Source organism: Tursiops truncatus, chromosome 8 (assembly GCF_011762595.2).
Source record: "Tursiops truncatus isolate mTurTru1 chromosome 8, mTurTru1.mat.Y, whole genome shotgun sequence".
Taxonomy (NCBI): domain Eukaryota; kingdom Metazoa; phylum Chordata; class Mammalia; order Artiodactyla; family Delphinidae; genus Tursiops; species Tursiops truncatus.
In genome coordinates this window covers 83100498-83120790 of record NC_047041.1, presented here as the reverse complement: position 1 = coordinate 83120790, position 20293 = coordinate 83100498, and the positions used below count along the sequence as shown (strand labels likewise).

Genomic DNA, 20293 nt, shown 5'->3' with positions numbered 1-20293 from the left:
CAGATCTGATGCAATGCCAAGGATGCCTTCCATACCACGCCTGTCACATACCAGCAGCACTCTTACCAGAGGTCAGGAGCTGCTAAGTGACCTACTTGCAGAAGGTGGATAAGAACCCAAGGTGCAGGTTTAGGTTTAGGTCCTACACAGGTAAGAACAGGATCAAATGTCCTCCCAGTCCCCTGATGCCCTTTGGGACTGACTGAACATCATATGACAGAATAAACTCACCTTTTATGTGAGTTTATGTATGGGAAAGGATACACAGTCTGAGGAACAACTCAGGGCCCCTCACCCTGCCACTCTGTCCCTCTCCCAAATGCGTCGGGCAGCCCACTTTCTGGAGGGTGTTCTGCCTCTCCTTTGAGCATTCCCAACAGTCCCCTAAATCCACCTACAGGAAACCAGAGACTACTGGAGACTGCCAAGTGGCAGACCACTGACTGGAAGTAACCCACAGTCATGTTTTATGCTCACAGTGTTTTTAAAAGCCAGGATTTCTAGCTTCTCTTGAAAAATCAAAAGATCTGGCAACCCGGGCCCAAACTCCATCACAACTACAATCGGCTGGCACTAAGCGGCCACCGTGGCCTCCTTCAGATAGGGTGTATACTCCCAGGTTACCAGTTTCCCCAGTCCCTTCTCTTTCCAGTAGGAATCTGAGTTAGGTTGAGTTTGCTACCAGCTATTTCCCCAGAGGACTCTCTTCCAAGGAATTCCTCATTTAACTTAGCTGATTTTGAGCTCTTACCGACTATATTATTTCTAATGTCTAGCACCGTGCCTAGCACATAAGAGGTGCTCAGTAAGAGCTTGCTGAATGAATGAACAAATCAATAACTATATTTAGGCAGTCTTTTCAACATGCTCTCTCCTATTAAACGTTAGTTAATAGGAGAGAGGGAACCTGACAGTGAAGGGCATTTTTCTATGTAATGAATATTGACAGCATAATGATATCAAGAAGGCTAGAGATTAAACTTTTTTTACTTATAAAACTTTTGGAAAGCAACTTGGTACCATGCAATGAATCTTAAAACTGTTCACATCCTCTGACACAGTAATCCCATTTTAAGAACCTATCTTTAGGAAATAACCTAAAATAAAGAAAAAATTTTGTGCAGAGATGTTCACTGCAGGGTTAAATACTAAATAACTATACATAATCTAATTGTCCATCTTAACAGAGAAACAGTTAATCATACCTATGTGAATGAATATATTGCAGCCACTGAAAAAGCTTATGGAGAGTTTAAAAAAGTAACGTAATGTAAGTTGGTTATAAAAGGGCAATGCAAGAGATCCTTGTGGTGTTGGGACTGTTCAGTATCTTGAGTGTGGTGGTGGATATTCCAACTTAGGTGATAAAATTGTATAAAAGTTACTAAAAATAAACATATACATGTGTATACAGGAAATCTAAATGAGATCAGTGGACTGTATCAGTGTCAACACCCTGGTTCTGAAAGTTTTGCGATGTCACCACTGGGAGAAGCTGGATAAAGTGTACTGTATTATTTCTTACAACTCCATGTGAATATATAATTATCTCAATGATACTTTCAATGAAAAAATAAGTGAAATAATTAGGGTGTAATGTTAACAAAAAGTCAGGCTTGCAGTGCCCACCGGGAGGTCTTCTTTGGTTCAGCTGAACAGTCAGACTCACAGGACAATAAGCCACAGGTTTGGCTATTGTCTATTCACATCTATTCACACAGCTTGCCAACAGGGTGGCACCAAGCACTCCTCTTCAAGAAGAGTTCAATATCAGTCATGAACAGACAGCTCAGAGATGTGGGAGCACCCTGACTTAAAAGCTCGTAATAACTCCACGGCATGACTTCTAGGGTCTCTATGGGGGGCATGCCCAGTTATAAAAGTTTCCCCACTCGAGGAAGTATCAAGTATGATGTGCCATCGAGTATTTATAGTTCATTATCATTTCTTTCTGTCTAGATGCAATTTACCAGTTAGAGGTCATTTTCCCCATAAGTAATGTTACCTAGTAGTATTTTGATACATAACACCTTCATCTGTTTACAGGAAAACAGTAAAGCAGTTAACCAAAAGTCAAATTCTCAGGCAGCATCATGTCAATCCTTTGCTCATATTAGCATATAAATTATATAAATTTGATCACAACTGTATACATTTAAAAATAAACATTCAAAAGACTAAAGGAAGTTAACATGGACTAAACGTTAGTTAATAGGATTGTATTAATGTTAAATTTCTTGAATGTCCTGGTTGTATTTTGATTATGTGGGAGAATATCCACATTCTTAGGAAGTAGTTGCTGAAATAGTTAAGGGTGAAATGTCATAATATCTGACATTAACCATCAGAAGGTTCAGGGGAAAAAATATACATACATACGTACATACTCAATGTGCACATACTCAGTGTATATATAAAAAGATAAAACAAACTAACTAAATGTTAAAAACTGGTGGATCTGTGTAAGGGTTATATGAGTGTTGATTGTATTGTTTTTGCAACTTTTCTGTAGGTTTGTAATTTTTCAAAATAAAATGCTGAGGCAAAAAAAAACAAAAAAATTTATATATCAATATGACAGTAGTGATTGTGCCTTTGTGTGGTAAAATTACGGGTGAAATTTTTCCTTCTTTCTCCTTTTCTATAGTTATAAAATGTTTGCTTTTTAAAAAATATCTCATGCCTTTTTGTTTCATTGGATTTATATTGATTTTAGTAAAAAACAGATTTGAATTTTAACATTTTTAAAACATATGCTAATTATCAGTCTTTACCTTGACCTGCCTTCAACCAGTTAAAGAATATACAGACTATAACCTCACCCAGAGTCTCAAGTTCACTGTCTTTTTCCCCTTCCTTCCTTCCTTCCTTTCAGCCTTCCCTTTCTCTTCCCTCCCTTCATTCCATCCCTCCCTCCTTTTCTTATTATAATCACTATTTTTAAAAAATACAGAACGTTTCACGAACTTGCGAGTCATCCTTGCACAGGGGCCACGCTAATCTCTGCACGGTTACAATTTTAGTGTATGTGCTGCCGAAGTGAGCACAGCAAAATATTTGCTTTTTAATTTTTTTTTTTAAATGCATGAATACCTACACTTGAGGAAGTCTAACTCTGAAAACAGGCTCTGTATTTTAGGTGCCCTGAAGGTGATTAACACAGTGCCCATACCTGAAAAGGGGCACTATTTCCTTAATGTCCTTTAGTTTCTTCACTTCCTCATCTCGAACAGGTGCGCACAGTGTCCCCATCATGCCAATAATGAATTCTGCCAGCTTGGAAATGTCCAAGGCCCCATTCTCTGCCTCCTGCTTTATCAGATCCAGATCCAAGACTTCTGTTATCTGGTTTCTCAGTCTAGTGTGACCAGGCAGCAAGAAAGATAAGAGCGTCTACAAGAGAGCACAGCCAAGTTTAATCAAAGCTTCCTAGTCAGAAGCCATTTTTGATTATATGTAAAGGAATTTACAATTATTCCAATAAGGGCTTACCAACTGCTATTGTAATGGTGCACACATTTTAACCTCTTATTCAACAAATCGACAGAAAAACATGTTTACAAATCATTTAGACTAGCTATTTAAGCTTCCATTTAAGCTCTAGGTAGCAATCAACTGGATGCAGGAAGAAAAAACTGTTAGAAGTGAAAAAAAAAACCCACATTAATTAGTGTGTGCCTGTGAGCTAACAACAGATGGCAATTTCCACAGACACCTTACTTCTTTGGAAAACTGTTGCTAAAGGTATTGCAAAAACAGTTCTACCTTTCACTTAATACCTTCTCTGTCCCAAAGACTGAATCGCTTTTATGGTCATTATTTATTGAAGGTGTTCATATCTATTAAAATTTTTATAAATTATCTGTATTTTATAAAATAACTTGTTTTCTTTAAATAATTCTGTTTTCAAAAATATGAACCTTCTTTTCATTTAGAAGAGTAATGCCCTCAGGTTATCACAGCTTCTTTGAAAATTTTTAAAGACCAGTAAGCCAAAAATACCCTAAATCCACATTTCGGCAAGCAATGTAGAATCCTGATCCTTCAATTTCTTTAACGCCTTCTGGCACAGTAACACAGGATGAGTAAGTACTCCTAACATACGAGGAAAGCACCACGACTTGCTCTTCGCCTCACCTCTTTGATCTCACCAACAAGCTTGATGGCCCGGTCATAAGTTGGGGGGTCCTCACATAACTGGACACTCAAGCAATCCCAAAAAGCTTTATGTACAATATCCTTTACTTTCTTCTCCAAGCTGGAGGCAAATGGAAAAAAAGGCAAAAGCAAATAAAATATTATTGCCTCAAATTACTTTCAAAAGCACAAATTCTACAGGTTTAGGGTAAGAAAATTTTTTTTAATTATTTGGATGAAGGAAAGATTTCCCAGATATACCTAAACCAATCACATACTTATTTTTAGTTAGTGATTTATTTCAATAAGTACCTCATTGGAAAAAATAACTTTCAACTAATTTGACAGGTGACATTAGTCCAAATAACAGCCCATAACAGTGCCATATGATAAAAAGAATACTGGAAAGTTCAGATCTGTTAATTTAAGTTCCCCGATACCAGCAAGTTTCCTAAGGTATTTATGATTAAGTAGTTTAAGACTTTAAACTTTAAGTTTGTTTCCTAAAATTATCCTATTCCCATGTGACATACTGGACAACTGTTTAATTAGGTACCAAACTACTAATATAACAACTTATATATAGCATTTCAGGAAAACCAATCTTTATGTCATGAGAGCTGAACAAGTAATTAATTCTTCATGATTAATGTGAAAAAGTACTATCCTTGCAGAACATACAAGAAATGTTTGTAAAGTCATATTCAGAAGCCTTATGCGGGAGACACTATAGCTTACTGACCCAGCAGCCATTGCTCCTCCTTTGTCAACAGAATCCCGATTTTTTTCATGGTACTTTCACAATTATAATGGGCAATGTTTTTTCCTTCTTGTGACAATCCATCTTTAAAAGGTGCACCTTACAATCAACAGAATTTTAGATTCAATATGATATGTGCCAGGTACTAGGTAGGGATAGAGAACAAAGCATAGTCCTCGTCTCTAAGGAGTTTACAATCTGGTGAAGAATGCAAGTAAACCAACAACTACAGTAAAATGTGATAGTTACAAAGAAGAAATGAAGGAGACAGTGCAATGAACACACAAGAGGAGGCAGCTAAATCCTATGGAGTGGGAAGAAGCTGACACGCAAGACTTCCACAGGAGGTTTCCAGACCTTTTACTACATTGTCGAGGATCAGTGGTCCTGAGATCTACTATCGAACTCTAGTAATTCCCAGGATAAGGAATATATTTTAGCAACATACAAAAGGAAAAGTATATTAGAATATATTGACATCAAGTGAAGAAAACATTTCCAGAACTGGGAAATGGCTTTGTTCTACCAAACAAGATAACTCAGTAACCACCTTACCTGTCTTCTGGTAATTCAACTGGTTTAATCCGAAAGTCTCCATTTATGACAATTTCATGGGCTATGGTCATGTTAGTTACTCCTTTTGCTGTCTCTAGAAGTTCTTCTACTGTCACGAATCGAGGAGGACTAGCTATAACAAAAATCCAGTGTAAGAGGTCTGTTCCCCTAGATTAGGATTTCTATTAAATTAAGGAGAAGGTAGTGGTTCTGGTACCAGCTAATAATTTCAGTTATCCCTTTACTTATGAAAATATTCTGGCAATTTCAAATAGAATTTTACCTATTTCATATTCTTTTTTTCTTTTAACCTAGAATCCTAAAAGCACAGATCATTTACAATACTCAAAACATCTTTTTTTTTTTTTTTTGCCAGAACTGGTCAATGGAAAATGATTACAGTAAACTAAGACTTAGAAAAACTTTTTAAAGTTACTGATTATCACTTTTTAAAGTTACTCATTATCACCTTCCCAGCAAGCTGAGAGTTTATTTTCTAATCCCTATGCCTCCTGTCTACCCTAAATGGAAAGAAGACACCAGATTTAGGATCTTCTCTTTTGTTCCCATCAGTTTACATTTTGCTCCATCGTTAACACTGAGCCTTGAACCAGTCTCCCCAAATTAAAATAGCCTTGAGCCAGGTGCTGTTTAAACAGTGCTAAAACCACTACCCTGTACAGGATACTAGGACAATATAAGAATTCTGAAGTTGACAAATGAACAAATTAGAGTGTGTGACACAAGAATTTGTAGAATGCAGGCCCACTGAATCAAAAACCTCAGAGTCATCTCTGACTTCTCCCTTTCCACTGCTCTGTTATCCAGGTCCTGCAGATTTTACTTCTGTGTCAACTGTGGCAATAGCCTCATAACTGGTCTCTGTTCTTTGCTTTCTTTTGATAAAGTTTGAGATTTATCTTCCATAAAAAAAGTTCTCACAAATCTCCCCAGGTGTTCCAAGCCAAGGAACAAAGGGTAATTCCTACTTTTAAAAAGTCTGTGATTAAATACTTGCATTTTTGGTTTATCAGTTATATCTCAATAAAGCTGGGTTATTTTGTTTGCTTTTTTAAAAAGTCCATGATAGCAGGTCTTTAGTTTATATCAGAATCACAGGGAAGGCTTATGAAGACAGATTGCTGGGCCCCCTCTCAGGGTTCTGATTTAGCCTGTCTGGATGGGGCTGGAGAACTGCATCTCTCATAAGACTCCAGCTGATACTGATGGTTTCAGAAACCACACTTTGAAAAGCACTGGCCTAGAAGATGATTATATTAATTTTATGTAATGGTGGTAAGATCTGGGCTTAAAATGAGATAAAAATGCCACTGGTTTACACAGGGTTTAAAACATAAAGATCTTCCTACGTTAGTGAAAAGTTATTTTCCCTCTTCTTTTACTTTTTTCTTTTGCTCACCAGAAAAAGGAATCAAATCTAAGAGCTGGTCATATTCTGTCTGGTAAAAATCTTTATTTACTCACATAAGGGGAAGTTGAGAAAACTCACAAAATTTTTTTCAGCATTTCCAGGGAATATTAATAAAAATAATAAAGAATATTGGCTTTGTGGATATTGGTAAAATGCAATAAATATCTAAAATCAAGGCCCAACAGATCTTTTCAATTCTCAGTATTATTTAGAAGTCAATTTCTACCAAATTGATCTACCGATAAAATGCAATCCCAATCAAAATCCCAGCAAAGTTTTTGTTGAAATTGCCAGACTGATTCTAAAATTTGTATGGAAATGCACAGGACCTAGAAAAGCCAAAACTATTTTGAAAAAGAAGAATAAAGTTGGAGGACTTATATACTAAGTGATTTCAAGACTTACTATAATGCTAATAATCAAGTCAGTGTGCGTCTGGCATGAGGACAGACATATAGACGAACTGAACAGAGCAGAGGATCCAAAAGTAGACTGATGCACACACATACGTATGTATATTTGTTGTCAGTAAGGCAAGATTCGTCTTTTTACCAAATAGTGCTGGAACAATTAGGAATGTATAAATCATAGAATGACCCTCAACCCTTACCTCACATGATAAATAAAAACTAACTCAAAATGAACTGCAGACCTAAATATAAAAGCTAAAACTATAAGACTTCCAAGAGAAAACACAGACAAAAATCTTTGCGATCTTGGATTAGGCAAAATTTCTTAGATAGGATACAAAAAGCTTAAAATGTTAAGAGAAAAAACTGATAAATTAAACTTTACCAAAAGTCAAAACTTTTGCTCTGTGGAAGACTCTATTAAGAAAATGAGGGACTTCCCTGATGGTCCAGCAGGTTCAAGACTCTGTTCCCAATGCAGGGGCCTGGGTTCGATCCCTGGTTGGGGAACTAGATCTCACATGTATGCCACAACTAAGAAGTCCACATGCCACAACTAAAAAAAAAAAGATCCCGCATGCTGCAGTCACTTTGGAAAACAGTCTCCCAGTTTCTTATCAAGTAAAACATACATACACTTACCACATGACCCAGCAACCCCATTCCTAGGTCTTTACCCAAGAAAACTGAAAACATATGGCTATGTAAAGACTTGTACTCAAATGTTCATAGCAGCTTTCTTCATAACATTCAAAACCTGGAACTAATCCAAATGTCAGTAACAGCAGAAGGGATAAACAACTGTAGTATAACTATACCATGTAATAGTACTCAGCAATAAAAAAGGAACAAACTACTGACACATGCAAAACCATGGATGAATCCTAAAAGCATTATCCCTAGTGAAAAAGTCAGATACAAAAGACTGTACAGTAGGGACTTCCCTGGTGGCGCAGTGGTTAAGAATCCGCCTGCCAATGCAGGGGACACGGGTTTGAGCCCTGGTCCAGGAAGATCCCACATGCCACGGAGCAACTAAGCCCGTGCACCACAGCTACTGAGCCTGCGCTCTAAAGCCCGCGAACCACAACTACTGAAGCCCACGTGCCAAAACTACTGAAGCCTGCGTGCCTAGAGCCCATGCTCCACAACAAGAGAAGCCACCGCAATGAGAAGCCCACGCACCGTAATGAAGAGCAGCCCCCACTCGCTGCAACTAGAGAAAGCCCGTGCACAGCAACAAAGACCCAATGCAGCCAAAAATAAATAAATAAATATTTTTAAAAACTGTTGCTAAATTGTTACAGCATTTGTGCACTGACGCTCTGTTACAGAAACTGAAAACCTCATTAAGTTAAACATGCCCTTTGGGAGCCTGCCAAACAGATTCCAAAATAAAATGAAGGTCTAATTCAGAATGGCTTACTCTCACCTTTCTTCACTAAGGGGTTCCGGGACCAGAAAAGTCTACACACTCTAAAGAGATGCTTCCAGTCACACAAGTGGATGGACATTTATTGAGGGCAGATGGCAAATGTCACCCAAAGAGCTACTATAGACTGAGTATAGTGAAGCAAGGGTAAAGCTTATCCACTGAACATATTACACTGTGTGGAAATGGTTTGTTACAGTACCTTCCTCACTAGATTGCAAGCTCTAGGAGGACGGAGAGCATGTGTGCCTGGTTCACTGCTGGACTCCCGCTACACAGTGTGCACTCAATCAACACTGATTGATTAACTAAATATAGGGACACCATAATTCAGTCTGGTCTTGCACTTTAGAAAGGTAAGAACTTGGTGTCACCCGTTTATCTAATGAATCTCATAAGGACCTGATTTAAGAAACTAAAATGCTAAATGGGAAATATTAACTGGAATAACAATTGATGTTTTTCATCTGAATATGGCAACTTTTACTGATCAACTAGGTGATTAAATGCTAGAGCAAAAGGTGCATTGTGAGCAGAGAATGAAAGTATATTAAGGGGACTTCCCTGGTGGCACAGTGGTTAAGAATCGCCTGCCAATGCAGGGGACAGGGGTTCGAACCCTGGTCAGTGAAGATCCCACATGCTGCAGAGCAACTGGGCCTGTGCATCACAGCTACTAAGCCTACTCTCTAGAGCCTGCAAGTCACAACTACTGAAGCCCGCGCACCTAGATCCTGTGCTCCACAACAAGAGAGGCCACCATAATGAGAAGTCCACGCACTGCAAGGAAGAGTAGCCCCCACTCGCCGCAACTAGAGAAAGCCCACGCACAGCAACAAAGAGCCAATGCAGCCAAAAATAAATTAATTAATTTTTTAGAAAAAGTATAAAAAACTCCAGAAAAAATGATACAAATGAATCTGTATACAAAACAGAAACAGACTCAGAGACACAGAAAAACAAACTTATGGTTACCAAAAGGGAAAGGGAGAGGGGTAGGGATAAATTAGGAGTATGGAATTAACAGATATAAACTACTATACATAAAATAGATAAGCAACAAGGATTTACCGTATAGCACAGAGAACTATATTCAATATCTTGTAATAACATATAAAGGAAAATAATCTGAAAAAATATATATATATATATACACACATAACTGAATCACTTTGCTATACACCTGAAACTAACACAATATTGTAAATCAACTATACTTCAATTTTTAAAAATCACCATTAGAATAAAAGGGTAATATTGGTGCAGGCAAGATCACTGGTAAAGGCTAAAATCAGTGAGTTGAAGTTTAAGCAGAAACAGGATGTCTGCATAGTCCCAAAGTATTGTAAGCAGATAGGGTAGGTGGTCTCCAGAGAAAAAGAACCAGGCATGACTCTCTTGACATAAGATGCCATTTTTGACCTAAGCCACTCTGTGATGTAAGCCTGGCCACAGTGCTTGCCCTTGAACAGATCTCAGTAATTTAGTAAGATATGCATAACAATGTGATACATATCCTTGAGTTCTGCAGGAACTAAGGACCCCACTCAGGTGGAGGATGGTAACTGCATGCTGAGACCCCAGACTCGTCAGAACCGGAGGAATGATGATGTTGACCTTTTTCTACATTCTGTATCAGTTACTAAAAGTTCTGAACCCAAATTCCATTACATGCAGGGGAAGTGGGGTGAAGGTTTTTTCCCCACACCACCAAGCAATTCTCTGACACCAGACATGTGTCGTACAATTCAACTCAATTCTGACACTATCTACCTGGAGACAGCATCAGATTCCACAGGTTAAGGTCTCAGTCCTACAACACTGCGGCCCCTGCCGCCCCCCCCCCCCACTTCAGACAACAGTCCCAAGTCCAGATTGTCACTTTTTTTTTCCCCCCTAACTGGATACCTTTTATTTATTTTTATTTCCTGGCTGGGATCTCCAGTTCAGTTTTAATTAGAAGTAGTAAGAGTAAATATCCTTGTCTTGTTCTCAAACTTACAGGGAGAAACATTCATTCTTTCACCATTGAGTATGATGTTAACTGTAAGAGTCTGTAAATGTCCTTTTATATTTTGTGGATGTTCTCTTCTTTATTTGCTGAGAGTTTTTACCACAAACTGATGTTAAATGTTATCAAAATAAGTCTATTTGGGGCTTCCCTGGTGGCGCAGTGGTTGAGAGTCCGCCTGCCGATGCAGGGGACACGGGTTCGTGCCCCGGTCTGGGAAGATCCCACATGCCGCGGAGCGGCTGGGCTCGTGAGCCATGGCCGCTGAGCCTGTGCGTCCGGAGCCTGTGCCCCGCAACGGGAGAGGCCACAACAGTGAGAGGCCCGCATACCGCAAAAAAAAAAAAAAAAAAAAAAAAAATAAGTCTATTTGTTTTAAACAAACACATTATTTTGCTTCCTATGAACCAGGCACCATTCTAAAATGCTTTACAAATAGTATCTCATTTAATTCTCTAACAATCCTAGTAACATGAACTAGTTTTGAACTAATAGTGAATTACTACTGTCCCCATTCAGATAAAGAAATAGACATAGAGAGGTTAAGTAACCTGCCCAAAATGACATGGCTAGTAAGTAGCAAGTCACCTCTGCTTCTGACAGACTGGCTATGGATGGGAAGTTCCAACAACCTCTCCTTGCGTTCAATTAATTCACTAGAGCAGCTCATGGAAGTCACAGAAACATTTTACATACTAGATTACTGGTTTATTATAAAAGGATGTAACTCAGAAACAGCCAGATGGAAGAGATGCATAGGGCAAGGTATAGGGAAGCAGTGTGCCACTCTCCCAGCACCTCCATGTCTTCACCAACCCAGAAGCTCCCTGAACCCCATCCTTCTGGGTTTTTATGCAGGCTTCATTACATAGGCAAACTTGATTAAATAATTGGCCATTGGCAACTGATACAACATCCAGCTCCACCCTCCTCCCCAGAGGTGGGGGTGGGAGGGTGGGACTGAAAGTTCCAACCCTCTAATCACAAGGCTGAGTCCCCTGGCAAACAAGATGCCATCCTTCGGTTAGGTTACCTAGGTGCTTTCCAAGTCTAACAAAAGACATCTTTCTAGCTCTCATCACTTAGGAAATTCCAATAGTTTAGCAGCTCTGTGCCAGAAACAGGACAAAAACCAAACATTTCCTATAATAAATCACAGTATCACAGTTAGCAATAGCAGTTCTACCCTTAAAACATTATTCTGTATTATAATTTGCAAGGCTAAAGGCTATCTTTTTGCTTTTAATTTGTAGCATCCCAGATGTGATTTTAGAGTTACTTATAAATTCAGTTTGGGAGAAATGTCTGCAAACAGCTAATTTCATATTTTATAAATTCTTATTCATGCTCTATGCAGGCAGTGATGTCTCCTGACCTGGTGCCCAGACTATGGGGTCTTAGTTTTACCACTGGAGTCCACAGCCCTATACCTACCTATTACTACAAGGAGAAAGAGCAAGAAAGCCAGAAACGATATTTTAGGTCATTGATTTTAAACCTCATTTTGATATGGATCTCTATGAGAATTTAATGAAAGCTTCCATGACCTTCCTCCTAGAAAAATGCACATACACACACATGTTGATACACTTTTTTGACTGTTCCTGGGTTCCCCAACTCTTGATCATGGGTGCCAGGATAAGTTGCCTTAAGGACATAACCACATACAATTTCAGATAGTCTAGTGTTGGCCTGACATTAATTTGGAATCATGCCATCAAACTGACAGGATGCCAAAGACAAGGACATTAATCAAGGAACAACTGAAGATCTAAACCAAAGGTACTTCTTTACCAGAAACTGCAAGTGATAAAACTACCATATTGGCCATAGACAGCCACATTACAGCTATCAGTCCTCGGTATCTTTAAATGCAACAGATGGGGGAATTCCCTGGCGGTCCAGTGGTTAGGACCCTGCGCTTTCACTGCCCAGGGTGTGGGTTCAATCCCTGGTCGGGGAACTAAAATACCACAAGCTGTGTGATGTGGCCAAAATAAAAAAAATTTTTTTTATGATAAGTAAATAAATGCAACAGATGACATGTTAGTAGCAGTAGTATCAACAACTAATGTTTACTGAGCATTTATTATGTGCCAAGCACAGTTCTAAGGACTTTACATCAATTCATTTAAACTTTTCAACGACCCTAAGAGATAACATGTATTTTCCTCATTTTAAAAACGAGAAAACAGATGGTTTCTAACTATACATATTGGAGACAAGGCCTAACATGCATGATAGGCTGTTATTAACAGCATGTTTCCTTCCCTGAACACAATTTGACCTAGCAGTATATTTATCAACATCTATGTGATAATAAACCACAATAAAATGGGGTCCACCAATGTTTGCTATAAGAATACTCTGTTGACTAATAAATTACCTGGGAGGGGCTTTTATCATTTTAAAAGAAACACACCTTAAACCCCAAAATGTTTGTACTTCTTCCAAATATGAAGGATTACTGATCATCTATACTTTAAAGAGATAACATCAACACTAACATTCTTAGACTATGACACCCCCTCTTAAAACTTTCATTTTTGCACTCACTTCAAAAACCTCGAGTGTTCTTAATAAAAGACATGAGTTGGAGCAACTGCTGGGAATGCATGCGGAAACTGCCACCCTTTCATCTACGAAGCCTGCTCCCTGCCAGGGATCTGAAATGACTTCACCACACACAGTTAGCAAAGTGAATCCCCTCAGCCCTGTGGGAACTAAGCCCCCAGGCAGTGAAGTTAGGGTGTGGTGAACTCACTCACAGTCAAAAACTTTTTTTTTCAACCTCCACAAGCACAGTCCTGGCTGGGACCTGCCTTGGGCTTTTCAAACACTCTTTTAATTAAAGCTGCTATTTGCACTCCACCTTCCTATTTCTCAGAGCATTTCAGACAAACTGGAATGTCACTGAGGCTGGAGGAAAACAGGAATATTCTGGACATTATTCTAAAATTGTAATTTCTCATGCAATTGAAAACCCAAAAGTGACTAGGCTGTCAGTTGCTAATGCTAAAATGCTAATTATTGGCAATGTTATCATATTATTAGAACCTAGTTCAAGGTCACATGCACAAGGAAGCATAATAAAAATATCATCTGAAAACAATGAAGATATTGCTTCTAATCAAAGTCAAATGTGCTTACAGTGAGGTCTTTGCACTCTTTGGGTGCTAGGAGAGCCCGACTTTATTTTCTGTAAAGCTTCATCAGAACTTTCCACAGCATCTTCAAGGCCTTGCTCAGAATCATTTGATTTTGATTTTCCTTCTTCGTTTATATTGGACTTGTCAAGGTTTTCAGACATTCTCAATTAAGTTCATTCACTTTCCTAGGGGGAAAAAGAAAACCAAAATGTTCTTGCTCTGACACTAACTAGCAGTGTGACTCTGGGCAAATGATTTAACTTCTTTGGCTTTCAGATTTCTCATCTGTAAAAATCAATGGGCTTGCTAAAGTCTTATCCAGCTATAATATTCTACTTCAATGATTAAACAGACCACCTGTAAAATGACACTTGTAACTATCAAATTTACGGACCTGTACTTCAGAGAGTAACAAGTTCGAATACTTCTGTCCCAATCTGAGTACCATGTCATGAGAACACAGGACCTTAAACTGTTGGGAGGTAACACTATAAACTGCCTGCTTCTATATATATATATATATATATATATATATTTTTTTTTTTTTTTTTGCAGTATGCGGGCCTCTCACTGTTGTGGCCTCTCCCGTTGCGGAGCACAGGCTCCGGACGCGCAGGCTCAGCGGCCATGGCTCACGGACCCAGCCGCTCTGCGGCATGTGGGATCTTCCCGGACGGGGGCACAAACCCGTGTCCCCTGCATCGGCAGGCGGGCTCTCAGCCACTGCGCCACCAGGGAAGCCCCCTGCTTCTATTTTAATCAAAGAGTGATTCAATTCTTAAATTCTTTACTTTCAGTCCTGAGAAGTGATAGGAAAACTCTGGAAATAATGCTTTTCATCGGGCTTCGAAGTAAACATACACTAGGCTGAGGAGGTGGTTCCCTGATCCTCTTATGTGGATAAGACACCTGGGGATGACAAACAGAAGGCAGAATCTCATGGAGCATTTAGGAAAAATGTGTGGGGCAAATTATTTTTGTTAACTCCTTGCCAGTCAGCAGGAAAAGATGGTGAGTAAAGTAGGAAGTTGCAGACAACCATAATGTATGTGGTTGGGAGGGATTTTAATTGTCTTAGTTGCTGATTAGAAAAGGAGTAACACTTAACACGCTGGTTTGGGCCTGGTTAATAGAGGTCTGGAATAGTAACCTCTGAATTACTATAAATGGTTTTTGTCAAGTTTTTTTTTTCCCTAGAATTCTCTATTCTTAATGTGTTTCTAAGTAAGGGCAAAGAAAGACACAACATTTTCTGCATTTATAATACTGAAAATATTAGCATTTGTACTATCAGCACTTGGAGGTCACAAAACGTTTTCATAAGCACTAATCAGACTTTATTACATACCTGGATGTTAATCCAGGGATCAAAAGAAATGACTATTTTCAGGAGGTTTGGCAGACTCTCTTCTGTGCATTAGAAAAGAAGAATCACTTGATATAATTATCTGATCAGATACCTCCATTAAATAGAATGAAGCTATTGGAATTAACATTTTCAGGCCTGTATTATTAACATGAAGGTTGCTTTAATGTAGTTCCCATTTACCTTCCAGCAACCCACTCCAGACACCCATCTCCTCTGTCCTAAATCCTGTCTGGCTCTAGAAATGCTCCAAGACCCAAAAGATAACATTACCAGCATATTCTATGAGAAAGGACCAACAAAAACACTTCTAATTTTATCCTCTTCATATGCTGGGAATTAACTCAGAAGGATGAAGTAACGCATTCTGTGCAATAAGGAGGAAAATCAGGATTTCCAGGTCTTTAATACTAAGTTTAGTAAACTAACCCATCCTTGTAAAATTCGGCTCAATGCCTACCTCCTCCCAGGTCACTTCCCAACCTCACCAATGTTTGCACCTTTCTCTGAACTCCGGTAGGGATGGCTATTAGACATCTGGCATTCATCATTGCCTTAAATCCAATTCAAAATATCCTGATTTAAATAGGAATACAACGATGAAAAGGCATGGTCTAGAGAGGGAGAAGACAGTCTTACAAGGAAATATAGTGAAACTTAAGCGTTAATGGCATTATGATATCACTAGGGGAATACAGCAGAGGGAGAAACTAATTCTGCCTGGAAGGAGGCTGAGATAACCTTACCAGAAAAGGTGACATTTGAGCTTGTCTTTTTGAAAAGAGTAGGATTTCACCCAATTAAAAACAATCTGGAGAGAATTCCCTGGCGGTCCAGTGGTTAGGACTCAGCACTTCCACTGCAGGGGAGACGGGTTCGATCCCTGGTCGGGGAACTAATATCTGGCAAGCCAGGCTGTGCGGCCAAAAAAAAAAAAAAAAAACCAAAAAACTATCTGGAGGTGAAAAGAGGGGCCTTTCACACAAAGAGCAGCATTTCACTCAAAGGGCACATGCGAAAGCAGAAGAAAATAAGTAGACGAACAAGCAGCAGGTGATGAAGAAGGAGAGATGGGTTGGGGTCAGATGGTAAAATTACAAGTTCTTATTTTTTAAAAAACTCTTCAACTAGATTTTTAACTTCTTAAGGGCCAGACCAACCACATTCCCTACGTATGCTCCACACATATAAGTATGTTCTTCAAACAGATACCCACTAAGTATTTGTTGATAGCTGTGTCATCTCTTTAATGTCAGTTTATACGGGACACATGGGCGTTGGTCTCAGACATAGCTGGGTTCCAATTCTGGCTCTTTACTAGCTGTGTTAATTTCAATTTCCTCAACTGTAAAATGCAGCTACCTGCCTCTTGGGTTTGGGGGACGTGTAAACGACAAAGCGTACATAACGACAGCTGGTGCACAACAGGCTTCCCACAAATGGCAACTATAATTAGAGGACTACAGGATGCAGCGAGGAACCATTTAACTGCGTACAACGTGCTCATTCACTCAACAAGCCCCAACTCCTGCTATGCCTAAAAAGGGAACCGAGGGATAGAAGACCCTCGCACTTGCCGTGAAGACCGTCTATCTGAGCCGCAAGCCGAGCCCAAGCTGCTCACAAGAGACTCCCCCAGGAGAAAGGGTCTTTCAGCAAAAGAGCTCTGTCCAGCGCCGGCGAGAATCACCTCCCCTAGCACTCAGCACCACTCACACCCAGCGTCCGGATTCCGTTGTAAACAACTGTTTGGGTCGGCGAGGGAGTGGCCGGGCCGGGAGCAAGCAAAGGAAGCGGGGCGCGCCTGGAGGACGGCCTCGAGGGGTGGGACAAAGGCCGCGCTAAGACTCAACCCTCCCGCCTTCTCTGCCTCTTCCTCGCCTCCACCCGACATCGCCGGGAACTGACCGACGGAAAAAGGCGAAGAAATGCCTGTAATCTCGACCTTGTTCCTCCCGTGCGGGCCCCGCAGGGCTGCCAGCCTCCGCTTCCCTCACCTGCAGCGGAGTCGGCGTCCTCCCTCCTGCCGCTCGGCCGGGAATCTGACGGGGGCTGGCGCCGCGGCGGAGGCGGGGAGGATGCGCGTCGGGCAGGGCGGTTCAGCCTCTGCCCCTCCGAGGCCGCACCCCTCACTGCGCTGCGAGCAGTCCTCCTCGACCGGCTCGGGTGGGCAGCGGCCAGCGCCGCAGCTCCTCAGCGTCGGACAGCGGGAGAGCGCTCTTAGCCCGGAGGCGCCGGTCCCATGCAGGGCGACGCCATGTTTCCGTACGGAAAGGCGGGAGGCGCGGCCGGATGCCGGCGGAGAGAGCCCAGTGGGCAGTGACTCGGAGCCGGGAGGCACCCCCACGCCACAGAGGGCGGCGCCATGTTTCCGTACGGAAAGGCGGGCGGTGGGAGGGGGGTCGCGGAGCCAGTCAAATAACGGAAAAGGGTTGGCAGTTTAGCTGCAAAGCTTTCCCCGCCCTGGTTTTCAAATTTAAATATTACATCACGTTTTGTAGCAGCGTATAGTTCATTCCCCTCCCCTCATTTTGGCTGTTAGAAAAAAGGCACGCCCACCACCTTGATAGCCAAGTCTCATTTTAATGGCACAGATTCGGTTTGGTTTGGGTCATCTCTTTTATCTAAGTGGCTGCTACACTTTGTCGACAGGAAGAGCGAGACTTTAGCCCTGAAAAGATGGAAGGTGAGGGGGCAAACACGTCCCATGAGGGTTCAGCTCGGTTTAGACAGTTGAGAAACAGTGAGCACTCAGCATTTTATGTGCCGTCTGCGTTCTAGAAAGGAAACATCCCATGTTAAGACAAGCTTGTTCTGGAGCCTCCTTTCCTTTTGTCCCAGATACCCGGGCCGTGGCTATCGCGGCGCTGGATAACTAGAAAACCATGCTTTTCTCAGCCTGTAGTAGTAAGATAGTAAGCTAAACGAATAGAAATAGTTTTGGGGCCTAATCTTAAAAAGTAAAAGCTACGTGGCTCTTAACTGTTCGTTAGTAAAATGCTTTAAGACTGAGCATCAAACATATATGCCTTAAAATGAAGGTAACAATCAAGTCTCTTACCTGCAGCCTATAAAACCTGCTAAATTTAAGTAACTAGAACAAAACAAGATGGAGTGGAATTAGTGCTTTCAAACACTACACCTGGAGCTTCCCTGGTGGCGCAGTGGTTAAGAATCCGCCTGCCAATGCAGGGGACACGGGTTCACTCCCTGGTTGGGGAAGATCTCACATGCTGGGGAGCAATTAAACCTGCGTGCCACAACTACTGACCCTACGCTCTAGAGCCCGGGAGTCACAACTTCTGAATGCTCGCGCGCCTAGAGCCCGTACGCCGAAGCAAGAGAAGCCACCGCAACGAGAAGCTCGCACAACCGCAATGTAAAGTAGTCCCCCCAGCCCCCCCTTCCTCCAAGGGGTGAAGAAACAAAGACCCAATGCAGCCAATAATAAATTAATAAATTTATTTTTTTAAAACGCTACATCTAAATTGATCACACGTGGAAAGTTACTCCTAAAGTATTGAAGACTGATGGCAATCCAGCAACCTCAAACCATTCACTAACTAACACATTAAAGTAAGAATTTTTCCCTTAAACACACACAGTTCTCAGATGAGGATTCACTTTAGAGGGGGGAAAAACGTTAAGACACTCAGTTAACTGGAACTGAGGTTTAGGCAGAAAACATTCAGTTCTCACTTCTGAGTCTAGACGAATATACCATAGTCTCTAGATGAGTGGTTCTCAACCCTGACTCCACCTCAGAATCTCCTGGGGAGCAGTGGTTCTAAAGCTATCATCTGAAGCTCAGGGGGTGGGGTGAGTGGTGATGCCAGGCAAGAATTTTTAAGCTTCCCAGGTGATTCTAAGAGGCAGCCAGGCTAAAACTACCTTCCTAGAGAGATCTACCCCCACCTCCATGCCCCCAGTGAGAGTCCCCCTACCTTCCTTGAAGGATGAGTATAAACAATTTTCACATGTGGAGAAGATGCTGCAACACCACCAAAACCACTGATTTGACTTGGATGGCTCACTTGTAATCTTTTGATATATTTTGAATTGTTTCCTTTAAATCTTAAAAACATTGGCACATGTTCCAGTTTGCTTTTTGGCTACAAGAACTGGAAATTCAAATTACCTCAAGGTAAAGGGATTTCACTGACGAGCTACCTAGGGTTTGGAAGAAGCAAGCTGGCTGCTGCTCTAGATTATTACTACTCTATCATCTCCCCAGGACACACAGGATCTCTTTCATCACATCTCTACTCCTTGCTGCAGTTGGCTTCACTCCTCTCTACACTACAGACTAGCTTCTTTATTTTTCAGTCGTTCCTCCTTCAAAATTTAGACCTTTCTATACAGAATTTGATTGGCCAAGCTGATTTTTGTGCACAGTCTCATTAGCCTCCAGGTAGGCTGTCCTTGGATCAGTTCTTAGCCCTGGGCTACTCAACTAGAGTGGTGGGGAAGCCCTTAGTCACCTAGGCATCAGGTGTTTTAAGTGGGGATGGCTTTCCAAGAGGACATCATGAATTAGTGAATGAGGGCAAGCAGCAAGTGATGATTGACAGTTCTAGTGATATAAGAGGGTTGTCTAAGGCATTCAGGGTAGCACCAGACCTGTAGTTTAAAACTTTGACAATGCTTGCCATAAACATGACCAATTTTTCTTAAACTTTGTGCTGATGAAGTTTGAGGTAAACTGTGGTTTTACTAGATTTTCCACGAAATTAACATTCTATTAGAAGGCCACTTCTTCTAGGACCATGAATATAACTAGGCAGTTCTGCCTTCCCCTGAAGGAGAGGTGTTAGTTTTGTTGCCAAATAATCATGTTATTCCATGAAGTGCAAAATAAAGGTTGCAAATCACGTAGTACACACAGTTTTTGTCAACTGTGGTCTCACCACACTTTCAGTAGTTTGTTTCTAAAAACTTCCTCACCCCTGAATTATGAAGTATCTTCTCTTTCACTTCATTGTAGAGACCTGCCTTCCTTTCTTGCCTATGCAACAAAGCAAAATACACACCACAAAAAACC

At 40.9% G+C, this 20293-nt stretch overlaps 1 protein-coding gene and 1 non-coding gene across 11 annotated transcripts in view; both read right to left on the bottom strand.

The window, feature by feature from the left end:
- Positions 1 to 17387, bottom strand: part of TCP11L1 (t-complex 11 like 1) — a 33497-nt gene extending 16110 nt beyond the window's left edge. For 4 of the 10 annotated variants that reach the window (XM_004315966.4, XM_019948045.3, XM_019948050.3 and 1 more), the window contains exons 1-5: positions 17250 to 17387; positions 13888 to 14071; positions 5453 to 5585; positions 4138 to 4258; positions 3173 to 3393 (exon numbers count right to left, since the gene is read on the bottom strand). In XM_004315966.4, the coding sequence (XP_004316014.1) occupies positions 3173 to 3393; positions 4138 to 4258; positions 5453 to 5585; positions 13888 to 14047 (635 nt within the window). In that variant the 5' untranslated portion in view covers positions 14048 to 14071; positions 17250 to 17387. Of the gene's footprint in view, positions 1 to 3172; positions 3394 to 4137; positions 4259 to 4879; positions 4997 to 5452; positions 5586 to 13887; positions 14072 to 15234; positions 15297 to 16829; positions 16986 to 17197 lie in introns of those variants that run through there. The other 6 variants (XM_073808741.1, XM_033862676.2, XM_019948046.3 and 3 more) reach the window with 6 other exon arrangements.
- On the bottom strand, positions 2944 to 3047 carry LOC117313490 (U6 spliceosomal RNA). The gene has a single exon (XR_004527996.1). It is a non-coding gene; the product is annotated as a U6 spliceosomal RNA (small nuclear RNA).
- Positions 17388 to 20293: the final 2906 nt, after the last annotated feature.